We start from the raw sequence: 13571 nt of genomic DNA on the forward strand, positions 1-13571 counted from the left end.
TGTCTTTGTTGGCAACCAGTAGAGGAGCTTTAACCTCCCTAGCAGTCTAATTCCCTCAAAATTTCCATGCAAAAAGCGGTACAATTTTTTGCATGGAAATGTATTTTTCATTGTAGGCTGTAATTCTTAGACATAACTCACTGATATTTATTAAATTTATTAATAAACTTTAAAAAACAAAAATCTATTAAAAAAAATATCTAAACATGTAATGTAACTGTATAGTAGCATATTACGTCCCGCACCGACGTCACCGGTAAACCCCGTAGATCTCGTCTCCGCACTTCGCGGCTGGAGATTGGAGGAGGAGGACGTGTCCCCAGGACCTGCGGGGACCAGGACGCCGGGGGACAGCGTTTTTTTTTTTAGTTAAAAGCGTGAGTGTGACTCAGGATTACCACTAGAGGGGTTAATAAATGATTCAACTGTACCACAAAGAGTACATTCTTATGTCAATCCTGACTTTAATAGCAAATGATTTTATGAAATCCATTCCAGGTTTCATCCAGGATAGTGTTTCTTCTCCACTCTTAGAGAGCTTAAATAAATCAGGCCCTATGTGAAGGTCGGTTTTCTAACTATAAATGATCAAATACAGAAGGTATACCCTATAAGGTTAAGGTAGCACAGTTGGCTCAGGGGTTACCACTTTCGTCTTTGCAGCGCTAGGTCACAGATTTGAACCTTGGCCGGGACACTATCGGCAAAGTGCTTGTATGTTCTCCCTGTGTTTGCATGGGTTTTCTCCTACATCAGTACCACCGTACCCTCAGATAAACTAGCACAATGCACAGTACTGCTTTGGTAAAACAGAAAGGATTTTCATATCCTACTTATAATACAAATCATTCTGGATAGAGGGTGCAGACATGCAATGATTTCTTTCTATCACTTCCCTCCTATTGTGTGATACTCCTAGATTGTAAGCTCTTCGTGGCAGGGTCCTCTCCTCCTCCTGTGTCACTGTCTGTATTTGTCTGTCATTTGCAACTCGTATTTAATGTACAGTGTTGCGTAATATGTTAACAATATATAAATCTTGTATATTATTAATAATCACTTGGCCAACTTTTCATATAGCCAACGAATAATTTCACAGGTTCAGCATAATAATATTATAGAAACTAGTCCAACCTGCATATAGTGTGTTGGCCAACAGCACTGCAGTGTACAGAAAAAAAATACCTAAATGAATAAGGGAGAAAAGAACTAAATACTGCTGAACTGAACCAACTAATACTTTTCATAGCTAGGACAGTGCAGAAAGAGGCTCGTGTATTGTCCACCCTCTGGGGACATCTTGTGGCCATAAAAGGATACTGCAGATACCAAACATCTAGAATGCCATGAAGGTGCTCTGGTGTTCCTTACAAATATGATGCATGAAAGAGGTAAAAGGCAAAAGTATGTTTTCCCTTAAAGAGTCAACATGTAATTTTTAGCGCCAGATAGAATAATCCAATTGTTTAGTTCTGAAAACAATAGAAGAGGTATTGGCAACAGTCAGGTTTACTTGCTAACCCCGGGCTCCAATAGAGAGATTTCCCTAAACTTCTTGTCCCAGTGACAACTGTTTTGCTAGACAGGATATGGGAATATCTGCAACACAGACATAGGTAAAAGACTTTTTTATTAGTAGAATAAGGGGGTATAATACGATTACAGAGGATTACAATCTGATTGTATAACATTTTTTAGATCTACCAAAATGTGTCTTTTAACTGGAGTTTGCCCGATTGAAAATAAAACAATTCAGCCTTTCCTGACCTTTTTAACATGGGGAAACCTTGAAATAACTTTCAGGTCTTTGGAGAACCCCTTCTATAATTACTATATCCACAGCTCCAAGTCCATTAGTGAGGTGGTCAGTAGGAAGAATACCTCTTACATTGTTAGCCAGTGGGAAGAATGTCATCCTTAGAGACAGTCATAAGATTATGGTGTCACTTAAACTGACCTGAGAGGCATTAATTGCTCATTGCTCATGGAACCCCTAGCAACCTCTAGAGGAACCCTCGTGACAATCCTTGAAATAATTGAAAGGTTTGATAAGTCTTTGTATGGTATAGTGTTAGTAAATGTAAAGCTTATTCCACAGACATTGTAAAGTGTATAATGAGCCTTAATTTCAGATCTGGATAGCATTATCAGGGCCACTAATCCATCTTAATTCTAACCAAAGCTGAATTTAAAAAAAATTGGCAGAACATACACTTTAAACTGCATTTCACTGATATTTTACAGATAGTGAATGACGTTCTAAATTTTATGCTACAAGTATAAAGTGTCAAGTAGTTGTCAGTTTGAGGATAATTCTGAAAACAATGGCTAAAACAGAGCAACAATATTGGAAATAAAGTTGATTTAATAAAGCATGAAATGTCCAGAAAATCCTCTATTGTTCTTTGGTCTCAGCACTGACATACAAACAAATCTGTCGGTCACAGTGTATGTGTACGGAAGATCAAAGCATACATGTACATTATGGTCGCTGTCAGTTTAGGACAAATCTACTAGTGGTAAATAACTTATGTATAAAACTATATTTTTTAAATATTTTTAATGTGCAGCAACTGCTGAAGATAGATTACCAAGCCAAGCTTTTCCAAGGTCTTCAGTCTCAATGTCCACCATAGCATATAGCAATAGCACACCAGCATGACATACATTATAATTCAGATCAAAGCTCATTATATGTTTTTAAATATTTAAGGTGAAATTAGTGTATCCTCTGTAATTTCTTATCTGAAAAATATTTTATACAGAAAGGAGATTGCTTCACAAATATTAGGAAAGATGGTGTTCCAGCTTTTACACGGAATCTGTAGAGATAAAAATACACACAACAAGGTTAACCAAAAATAAAATAATACAGAATATAATAGAGCAGACTTTCTCAATATTTTTGACATGGAGGAACCTTTGAAACAACTTTTAATATTGCATCCTACATTACTGGCTAGTGGGAAAAATGCCACCAATACAGATAGCCAAAAATTGTATTGGGGTCACTTAAACTGAACTGAGAGACACTAATTGTTAATTGCTCAACGAACCCCAAGCAACCTCTGGAGGAACCCTGATTGGGAAACATTGTAAAAGAGCAACCTAGCTTGGACCAGCTTTATCTTCTGCAACAAATCAAATGGACATCAGTGTGAATGAAGTCAAAGTGTAGACCATTAAATGACTGGTAAAAAATGAGCCACTAGTGATCACATTAAAAAAAAAAAGGAAAACAAATCTTTAATCCATGAGATGCCTGGGTGTATTCAATGCAGGAAGCCCAGGCCAAATTTAGAAGAATCCTCATGCATGGCCATCCACTTGACTATAACCTTTCAGTCACTGTCAATAAAGCACCATAACATATCTATCCTCTGGCACTAGTGCTGCTACTTCTGCAACACTTCCAAATGTACTCACAGAATAAGGCTTGATGCTATGAGATGCAAGGGGATAAAGTGGGAATGTGTCATGAGAAAACCACCATTGCTAATATTTCCAACCCCATTAATACGTTCTAGCTGCTGGCAGGTCTTGTAAAACATCTAGATTCAAACTTAGGCACAGACCCAAAACAAGTCAGGATTTCTGACTTCATTGTCCGAACACTTGTTATGAGTCAATGACTTACTAGGTGGTTCAAAGAATTTTTTTACTTTTAAAAGTTTTAGTATTGTTTATGTAGTCCTGAGATAAATACATAGTCAATCCAGTTGTCGAAAAAATAGCTATTCCCGTAATGGTTCTCCACTGCATTTAACCAATACAGCTTGGGTTATACACACACACAATAGATGATTCTCGCTCAATGGTTGGGCTCATCTTGGGGGAGAATTTGACAAGTTTACAGAGGTCGCTCACTGTGGTCAGAACAGATCCATGAATGACTGATGATGAACAGCAACAATAGAAGTGAAGGGGGGAAAGCACATCGGGGTGCCACTTGCTCGTTCTCCTCCCTCCCCTCTCCATAGAACAGAACCGCGCTGTGTGCAAAATGCTCGTTTGTTCTTCTTTCAGTATTTTGTTGCTGGAAACAATCATGAAAGATCGTTTCCAGCGACAATAATTGAGTGTGTGTACACAACCTTAGTGTCATCCTTGTCCTTAGCTTGTGACTGGACAGTGAAGATACAGAAATAGCACATTAATAATCCAACTGTTCACTCCACTCTCTCCTGCAAGAATATTTTTAAACAATTAATCTGCAGCACATCAGATTAGTCCTTTTAATGCACTTTTCTGTCCCAGTCTGAGCTCAGCTGTACAAGAAAATATAAGGGACTGATAACAAGTCAAAATCGCGTACTTACACCAATGTGTCATATTAAAAAATTTTATAAACTTTTAGTTAATAATGGCATAATTTGTTGTTGGCCTGGAGTTCAGCTTAAACAGGCAAGAAATTAGGATTTTTAGAAGATGATTGGTATGAGAGACACGTCAGTGTAGTCTTTCTCAAGAGAAGCCATTTATTAGAAACCATTAACATATTCTGGGGATGATATATGAAAAAAATGAACTAAAGTGTTGGACTGTTCATACCAAATGAATAAGTTCCCAGCATTATTCCAGTAAATGTTAAAAGAATATATTTTTTATCTTATTGGTGGGGGCCAAGGACACCCCTTTAGTTCGGTATTTCGAACATTTTAACAACATAAGAAATCTAAACATTTAGAGCTCTATTTATAAAACAGGGAATCTCACATCCCCTGGTGGAAATAAATTACTGCCACTGAAACACATGAACCTGGAAGATTCCCACAAGGGAATGTTCGAGGGAATGTCAGATTCACGGTTTTATAAAGAAAGCCATTACTGCTTTTTACTTCTTTAGTGCAAAACCAAAATGCTTCTGTTTTAAGAATTGGGGGGATTATGTTTCATATTTCTGTAGTCCAGTTTTGTGACATTATTAAAAAGAAGTCAGCGCTTGAGTTCCCCCTGCTGAGTCAAAGGCAGAGTTCTAAATTTAGGAAAACTCTCATTCTCTCTGCTTATTGAAGAGCTACGGCTCACAGCAGGTGCCAAACCTCAGCTTCCCCACAGAGAACAAGGGTTCTTCTCTGCAACATGCTGGCAGTGGACAGGCTGTTTTTATTTTGACCTGTACAATGTGCACCTTTCTAAAAGCACCTTGAATGTGATCGGCCAATTGGAACTAAAAATTTCAAAGGGCTTTACCAACTGGAGAACAAGAGAAGCTAATGTTTACAAAGATAATTACTTAGGGTAGCATGATGGATAGATATCATATTCCACCTCACCTGCTGTGTTGCATGGTTTCCAGCAGGGTCCTTTCTGGATCTATCTGGTAGAAGCACTCTGAGTCTTCATCCTCAAAGTAAACCTACACAGATGGATACATAATTACTAAACAACAAAATAATGTACAGAGTTAAAAATGGTCATACACAATAATCTGAATATTACTGTTTCATCAATGATATTAAACATTTGAATAAATGTAGATAATATAAAGATTGTCTTCTAATAATTTCCTGTTTGACAAACATTGCATAATGGGAATAAAGTAATTTGACTAGGAAATCAAAATGTGCTACATTTATCAGAATTTTTAGTATATGACTCACTGTTGTATTCCCAGTGCAGATGCTCATCATATAATTGTTGTATGTATAGCCTTATCTAGAGACTAAATGAGAGAATATGTCTATTTTGATTAAAAAGTTGACAAAGGATGCAGGATTTTAATTTCTTTTTGTATGTCTTGGGCATGTTTAGATTAGTGGGATTTGCAAGTTAGTTTGCCACCATAAACCGCTAATATTACAGAAAATGGATCTCCTCTTTATCCTTTAAACAGTAGGTGGTAGGAGACAGAAGTTGCTGCATGTTTTTTTTTCCAGAGATTACATGCACTGACCAGGGGTAAAATGGCACCCCATATAGCTAATTAGTGGTTGCGATAAAATTAAACAAAAAAAAAAAACTCTGCTTTGCTAGGCCTATGCAGCTGCTTGCAAATACATGAAAAAACATTGGGGAGCTGCCTTTTACCAAGCCTGGGTACCTAGTAATTGACAGTAAGTGAACAAGAGTGGTTAAAATACCAGTAGTTTGAACATTTCCCTAGACAGGCCTACAATGTTATAGAGGAGTAAAGGCAATGCTACATGTATTGTTATTTATTTGAAACAGATTGTTTAGACAGATATAAATAGCGACCCCTCGACTCGTTATTGAAATATCTTTAGAAATGTTCACTCTGTACCGACCTCCAGATTGTGGGCAAGGTATTTTCTTTCTGTGTCCCATGGGGGCAAATCTTCAGAGAACATTGCAGTTAGATGATCACAAAACCTTAAAAAAAAGGATTAACAGTGTTTGGTATAGGTTATATCTATGAAAACGCAACAATACTGGCTGCATAATTTTAAATGTTTAGGATACTAAATCTCAGTAAAATTTTAAACTTATTTTTTTTGGCTGGATCTTTACATTGACCCCTAGATCAGAGTGCCAGTCCGTATTTACCTGGAGTCCTCGTGAAATGCAGAGATGAAGTCTGTCTGACTGTGCTCTGGGTAAAAAAACAACACCGGCCAGCTAAGACGGCCATTTTCATCCAAAACCACCTGAGCTCCTGTTGCATTCTCTGAGGAGGCAATATTATCATACGGCGTCTCCTCGTCATCATCGCTCCTCTGTTCTTGCAACCTTATTCCTCGAGACTACATAGAAGGAAAAAAAAGTATACAGCCATAATGCCAAAATATATGAGTTGTTGTAAAAGAAAACAACTGTCTACATGGGCTTTATGCTTACAACAAGACATATTTAGTATTAATTTTGTTACTCTGACTTGGTTTTGACCTGCTTTAGACTCACTTCTGATATGCTGATGAGTAATTGTTTCTGATCTGCTTCAGGCTGGTTTTGCATTCAGACTGACATGTAAGAGGCAAACATGCAGACCTGGTACCACTGGATCCACTTTATCACTACTGAGGAATATTGCCGTTTGTTACGACCACCCCCTTAGATACCTGAGTATACTGGGATGGATGCCTAATTGCATTCTGCCACTGTTTCAGAGATGTGATTGACTCTATAACTAGTCAATGCCCACTCCACTCCCCCCCCCCTTCCTTCTTCCCTTTTTCTCTTTCTTTTTCTTATTCTTAACTCATTTTTTTAAGTAGTTAATTTGTTTGTTCTTCTTTTATTTTTATTTTCCTATAAAAATGTTTTTGAAAACCTTAAGATATCATGGTTCCTGCTACTGATACAGCACAACTGGTTGGTTACAATGTTTGTATTCCTATGCCGTTAGCTGTTAAGCCACAAGCTTGAAGACATGTATTGTTAGAACCTAACCTTGCTGTATGTTCTTTTTTGAACTGTATGTTATGATCACTTTATTTTATTTTCTCTGTATGTACCTTGATATCGTTTAAAAAAAAAAAAAGAAGCAAACATGCAATTCAGAAGCAGACAAATGTATACAAACCTAGTGTCTGAATGAAGAATTTCTTCAAAACACAATAGGCCCCCTATACATCAGTGTCTAGTGTTAACATACATGATTTAGCATGCATTACCAAAATGCCCTTTAACCACCCGACCGTTGAGCCCGACTTTGGTACGGGCTTCAAAAAGTTACAATTATCGATAAACCCGAACTTTTCTCACTGTATGAAAATACAGTGTACCTGTATGGCATTGAGCAGAGAGTTCTTCTCTGTCTGTTTCTTCTTTTCAGCCTGTTTCGTTTTCCTGGCATCTCTGTCCGCTGCTCTCTGTAAGCAGAATAGTAATTGTATTTTTTATACACTATACAACTATTACACCCAACAGGACCAAACACCAATAGTCTAAAACTGAATAAACCTAAAAAATTGTGATAATGATATTTTGTTCTGTTTTAGGAGTGTTCAAAATGTATGCCAAAAGTGGGAAAACAACTCCTAATGAAGGTGTTAGATTCCCCTTACAGATCTGCACTCACGGACTATTTGAATAATTAAGGAATGTACATTTTGGAATATTAACTCTTTGGGTAAATCCCACTACTGGTGTCTCCAGCAGTTATAGAAAACTAGCCACTTACCAACCCACCAATTCACAGATATAAAGCCTGATTGGAGTTGCCCTCCAGGCATCAGGAGATGTGGACCTGTTCTTCAAGCAGACCTTCGACTAAAATAGAAGCATCAGTAAAATTTCATGGATCCCCTGCCCCTTCTAAAATCACCTGCACTTAAAAAGAGAAAAACGTACGCCCCAAAAAAGGATAAATTTTTTTTTAATGTTTACCTTACCCCTGTAAACAACCCCTGCATCAGTGAGCATGTTGTCAAGCTTCAAGGTCAAAGGAGAAATTGCAGCAGTCCAGGTTCCACAGGAACCTTATATTTCAACTTTCATAGAACAGTAAGTTCCACCAAGGAGAGCAACCCAATTGTTCAAAGAGAGTGTTCCCAGCCTGAACAAAACAGTAGAACTAGAAGAAGATAGAAGGTAAAGGACAAGCTTTTGTAGGGTAAAACTTTTTTTCTTAAAAACTGAAATTAAATAAAAATTCAGTTTTTAGGAAAAAAGTATTTTTTCTTCTTTTTTCTTCTAGTTTTACTTTCAACTTTTATAATCTTGTAGTACTCTGCTCTAGTACAGATTCCCAAAGAACAGTGAGGTTCCACACTCTTCACATCTCCCATCCTGTTCTCAGGCAATCGATGTCTGTCTTGACACATTTTTTGATGTTTAAAAGAAGGTGTCTGTGCTATCTGTATGGATGTGTATATTCTGTGATGATATTAAAACTGAAAAATGTCCAGTTAAATGTGATTACTAGCCACACCATGTCCTGAAAAAAATGAGAAATAACAAAACTACAAATCTCCAACACTGCCATTGTCCTCCCTGTTTATTTAAAAGGTAATACAACCTTCAGGTTACACACTCCTTTTACCTGCAGTTTATCAGCTTTTGCTCTGATCTCCAGCAGCTTTTTCTCAATTGGGCTGATCCGTAAACCTTCATCTCACCACTTTAAAGCTTCTGAATAATTCTTTATTTCCATGAAGCACAAAACACCTAAAATGCAGCACAAATAAATGTAAGTACAAGGGCAAACTTTTTGCTGTTGTCTGTGTCCCAGTGACTGCTGCCTCCTATTCTAGTGACCACTGCAGGTATTGCTATAAGATAAAGTTCTAGCACCATCCACAAATTCCCCCAGTAACAGGTAAAATCAATGTTACTGACTACCTAATGAAGCAAGGGGTCTGATTTAATAAAGCTCTCCAAGGCTGGAGAGAGGATACACTTTCAACAGTGATGATGGATCACCCAACTTCACTGATCAAAGTGTATCCTCTCCATAGTATGCACTTCAGATAAAGAAAACTGGACACTTTCTAATTATAAAGCTCAATTTAAAGTGTGGAGGTTCTGAATTATATTTACCCAGAGTAATGTTATGTTGAGCACTAGTAGCTAGAGCACAAAAAGTCATCCTAATTTCTACATGGATACACATTGTTCTATAACATGGTGATCTAGGTTTACATGACAAGGTGAAGGTCAATCTATTTAACAGTTTGGTACTGAATAAGATTGCCTATTCCCACCTGTCTATTCAAATACTCCACAGACTATTACTGGTCAGTCATTTGATGGGTGAAGTAGAACAATGTGGAAAAAAAGAATTACCTCGAATTATGGCTTTTAGGTGGTCTGGTTTCTGTTTTCTTGCAGCTATTGCATCATTAAGAGATGAGCGGTAGTTACCTGTAAGAAGACACCAGCAAATGAGAACACTTTTGGCAGTAGAACAAGGGGTTGGTGGACTGCAATTCCTTCGGAAGCAGATTGGGCCTTTTTTTTTTTCTTACCTATATGAAACTGAGCTGCTGCCCTGTTGGTGTACAGAACCGCATTCAGCTCCTGGTCTTTGCAGTTTTTCTTGATGCCTTCTGTATAAGCCTCAATTGCTTTCTTGTATTTCTTCTCCTTAAAATAATCATTGCCCTCGTCTTTACAAAATCTGGCCAGTTCTGTTACAAGAACACATCATGTTAAGATGACAAAGACACCTAGCTGAAGAACAATCAGTGTTTCAGTACATTATGGACATGGTTACTGTGCATGATAGGTAATTACAAAGGTAATATGATATCAGTATCATTGTCTCACCTCCTACATTATTATATTGCTTTCAGCACAATATTTTCTGTATATTGAAGCATATATTGAAGCGTATATTGAACCTTAAATCAAAAATTGACTGCTCCCCAACAAGTACTTGTAACAAGAACTCTCCTGCACCAACCAGCTCATGGATTCTCTGCTATTGTTTAGCCTGTCTACAAAGAAGGACAGAAAGCGCATAAGGCAGAGACACCGATTGGTTGCTGTGGTCCTCTTTATCCAGGTCTGGTAATTTAAAGGGATGGGCACTGTAGCAAAGGCATTTCTTGACTACTGTCTACTGATTTCCCTCTATTTTGTGGTCTAGCCATTGAATGGGGTTGGTCCTGTGTGAGACCAAGGCACTGAATTTGTGTCTTTGCTTGAAACAGCTTGCTACGGCTATAACTAAAAATAACAGGGAATCAAAGTGGGTCAGCAAATATATTGATACATTTTCATTACCTGTATATATGTTAAAATGCAAAATGAAAGAGGTTTGTGATAAGGCTTCAAATATGCTTTAATAAAATTAAGAGTAGAGAGGGGACTGTGCTATGGAACCGACTCCTCCTGGGACAACCTCAGAAACATATTTGAGTTTATCTTATTACCTTCAGGATCATCAGTCAGAATTGACTGCAGACAGGCCAGTTCTGGGGTTTTCTCTGTATCATCATCAGGGGCTTTCTTCATGAACATGGGGATCTTATTAAATTCCTGTAAATAAATAAATGTAGAAAACACTAAATTTCACAATTCACAGAAAATATGCAAAAAAAATTTAGACTTTTTGATAGGGACATAATCTCATGCTTTGCTCTTGTTATCAAAAAAACATATAGGTAATTTTAATATAGGAGGCTAAAATTTAAAATAAGGAATGTTGCACTTACAAAGCAGTACAACTACAGTTATGAGGATGATGTGTGGATTCACAGTGCTAATCAGGTAGCATATAGAATTCCTAGGCAAAACATCACTGATTGTTAAATTTTGAGTGACTAATTTCAGAATTGTATTTCTAATATGTTTAGTATGAATTCTGGTCAAATAATAGGGAGACAAGAGAATAATACTTATATTAATGGCTTACAACATATGGGTGATGTCATTGCTCTACCGCACTATGTGCACAAAATACCTTTTTATAGCAAGTGTGGTGATGTCACTGCATCTCCCAGAAAAATCACAAGCTGGGTTCAAGGTTTGGTTTTTCTTCTTTAAAATTGTGATATTCCATCTTTACTTACTCTGGTACTGCAAGGCTTCTTTTTTCAAGAGAAGGCTCCCTATAATTACAAAACTGTCTGCCATACTGTTTAAGCTGTTTTATGATACAGACACCCTTGGCAGGCAGGTCAGGTCACCAAAATGATGTTTTAAAACACAGCTTGTTTAGGGTTTGCATGGTCAACTTTGGACTGGTCAATAAAGTAACAGCAGCACAGTAATAAAGTCATCGCTGTAACCTCTCCTCCTGTCAGAAGGCTTCCAGTGTTTCAATGACCATGCACTGCAGTGCTGCAGAGACTGAATGACACTGCTGCCTTCTTGCCTCACAGTTCTAAAGCACGTGGGGTTAATAGGAGGCTGATCATGACACTGACGGTTTTGGTTAGACGCATTTAATGTCATTGTACCAAAGGTATATCTATTTTATCAACAATACCCTGGAGTTCATATTTGATCATGTTGGAAAGATATTACATATCAGTTGTGTCTAAATTCATTCTTATATATACAGGTCAATAATTGTCTGACATCTTGTAAAACTAATAAAATTACCCTTGTCCGTTACTGAAAAATGTAAAAAGGCGAGCAGGTCTCGGCCTTGTTGGAAACCCCCTGGTCCTGAACACAGCACACAAAGTCTGAGATATTTGTGTAATTGGGGGCTTGCATAGGAAAATTATGGCTGGCTGTCTTATCAAACACAACCCCGCTTCGTACCTCTTCCCATCGTTCTTCATTAAAGGCTCCCTTGTATTTGTGGGTGCGGAATTTATCCATAAACTGGTCCATGACTTCATCTTCTTCCTCTTGCTTCGGGTCCATGGCTGCAACTATACAAATAAGCAAAATGATGCTGAGGGTCCATGTTGGTTTATAACATACAGACATCCACTAAAGTGACCTCTAATAGAGAGACAAAGATCAGAATTTACTGCCGGGTAGTTCCTGAAATATATTAGTCCTATACCTGTGTCCCCAGCAATGGCAGACCCCGTATTTACCTTATGGCATAGCGTAACACCAGCTAAGACAAGCTAAAGCCTTATGTTACCATAGAATGAGGAAGTATTACAGACTATGGAAGGTTTTTTTATTGTAATAGGGAGAATTCCCTTTACTGATCCAAAGTCTTTTCAATGTGGACACCAGCACAAACCAATACATATTTGTAGTAAAGTGAGGAATGGTCGGAACTAGCTACAGCCAGACTCATCCATCCTTCCCTCCGCTCCTCTTCTGCTGCATCTCTTTGTAGTTCTCTTCATTGGCTTCTATTTCACTTTAGAATCAAATTCAAGCTCCTGTGCTTTGCCTCCAATGCCTCCACAGTTCTTGTCCCACTTACATTTCTGACCTGGTAGATCCCTGAATCGCCAGGACAGATCCCTGAATGAGCGCTGTACACACGCCAGATTCCCATCTGATATCAGCCCTGAAACAATAATCAGAGGAGAACCATCGAACGTGTGTACACAGCCTACAGACCCTCACATTGTAAGCTGGGAATTCCTGTAAAACATACAGAAATGTTTGTGATCAGCATACAAACTGAGCATCTCCCTTATAAACAAGACACATGGCTATCCCAGATTGGAGGTCTTCCTGCTGGCTGAGATTTGTAGTCCCACACCATCCAGTTCTATACATTTAAACAAAGCTCTGATACCTGTAGCTGTAATCTCCTAACGTGACACAGAGTTCCTGTATGCTTCAGATGTTTCTCTCTTCTCCACTTCCGGTTCTCGGTCCTTCTTTCCCCACGTGCTTCCGGCTGTGCAGCACGCTCCCTCTTCCCCCACTAGTGTCCGGTGTGAACTTCCGGGTTAAGTTGCTCTTGTCATTGCTAAGCTTGGAAGTGACAGTGGAGTGTATGGTGAGTAAGGCAATGCTGGGGAGGCTGTGCTATGCTCTGTATTCGCTTCATAGGAGGAGGGGGCTTTCTATTACAGCTGCTGGGAATGGAAGGCACAGTAATGTATGGGTCTGCTTTATTAAAGCTCTTCAAGGCTGGAGAGGATACATTTTAATCAGTGAAGCTGGGTGATCCAGTAAACCTGGAATCAATTTCTTCAAAGTCATTTGCTATTTGCAGAATGTTTTGAATCTTGGACCAGATCCATTCCAGGTTTGCTGGATCACCCAGCTTCACTGATGAAAGTGTATTCTCCCCA

The 13571-nt window shown here is 38.2% G+C and overlaps 2 protein-coding genes across 2 annotated transcripts in view; one reads left to right on the forward strand and one right to left on the reverse strand.

Annotated features, from left to right (window-relative positions):
• Positions 1–1615: 1615 nt before the first annotated feature.
• On the reverse strand, positions 1616–13197 carry TTC4 (tetratricopeptide repeat domain 4). Its single transcript, XM_072419701.1, has 11 exons — positions 13067–13197; positions 12118–12230; positions 10779–10884; positions 9870–10031; positions 9688–9765; positions 8945–9069; positions 7686–7772; positions 6508–6704; positions 6249–6333; positions 5277–5359; positions 1616–2822 (listed from the first exon to the last, which is right to left on the reverse strand). Exons 2-6 carry the CDS (start codon positions 12220–12222, stop codon positions 9017–9019), a joined length of 504 nt encoding a protein of 167 aa, XP_072275802.1. The 5' UTR covers positions 12223–12230; positions 13067–13197; the 3' UTR covers positions 1616–2822; positions 5277–5359; positions 6249–6333; positions 6508–6704; positions 7686–7772; positions 8945–9016.
• Positions 13198–13208: 11 nt separating this feature from the next.
• The window catches only part of PARS2 (prolyl-tRNA synthetase 2, mitochondrial), a 7217-nt gene continuing 6854 nt past the window's right edge, over positions 13209–13571 (forward strand). The window contains exon 1 of the mRNA XM_072419700.1: positions 13209–13273. The gene's annotated coding sequence lies outside the window, so the exon portion shown is untranslated. The remainder of the gene's footprint in view (positions 13274–13571) is intronic.

The sequence above is a fragment of the Pyxicephalus adspersus genome, chromosome 8 (assembly GCF_032062135.1).
Source record: "Pyxicephalus adspersus chromosome 8, UCB_Pads_2.0, whole genome shotgun sequence".
Taxonomy (NCBI): Eukaryota; Metazoa; Chordata; class Amphibia; order Anura; family Pyxicephalidae; genus Pyxicephalus; species Pyxicephalus adspersus.

Excerpts from the sequence above, each read along its gene's own strand:
- TTC4 (XM_072419701.1), bottom strand. The coding sequence starts at position 12,222 with ATGGACCCGAAGCAAGAGGAAGAAGATGAAGTCATGGACCAGTTTATG. Across the intron at positions 10,885-12,117 it reads ATGAAGAACGATGGGAAGAG|GAATTTAATAAGATCCCCAT; the intron begins GTACGAAGCGGG and ends ATTTATTTACAG. Across the intron at positions 10,032-10,778 it reads TCTGACTGATGATCCTGAAG|AACTGGCCAGATTTTGTAAA; the intron begins GTAATAAGATAA and ends TTCTTGTAACAG.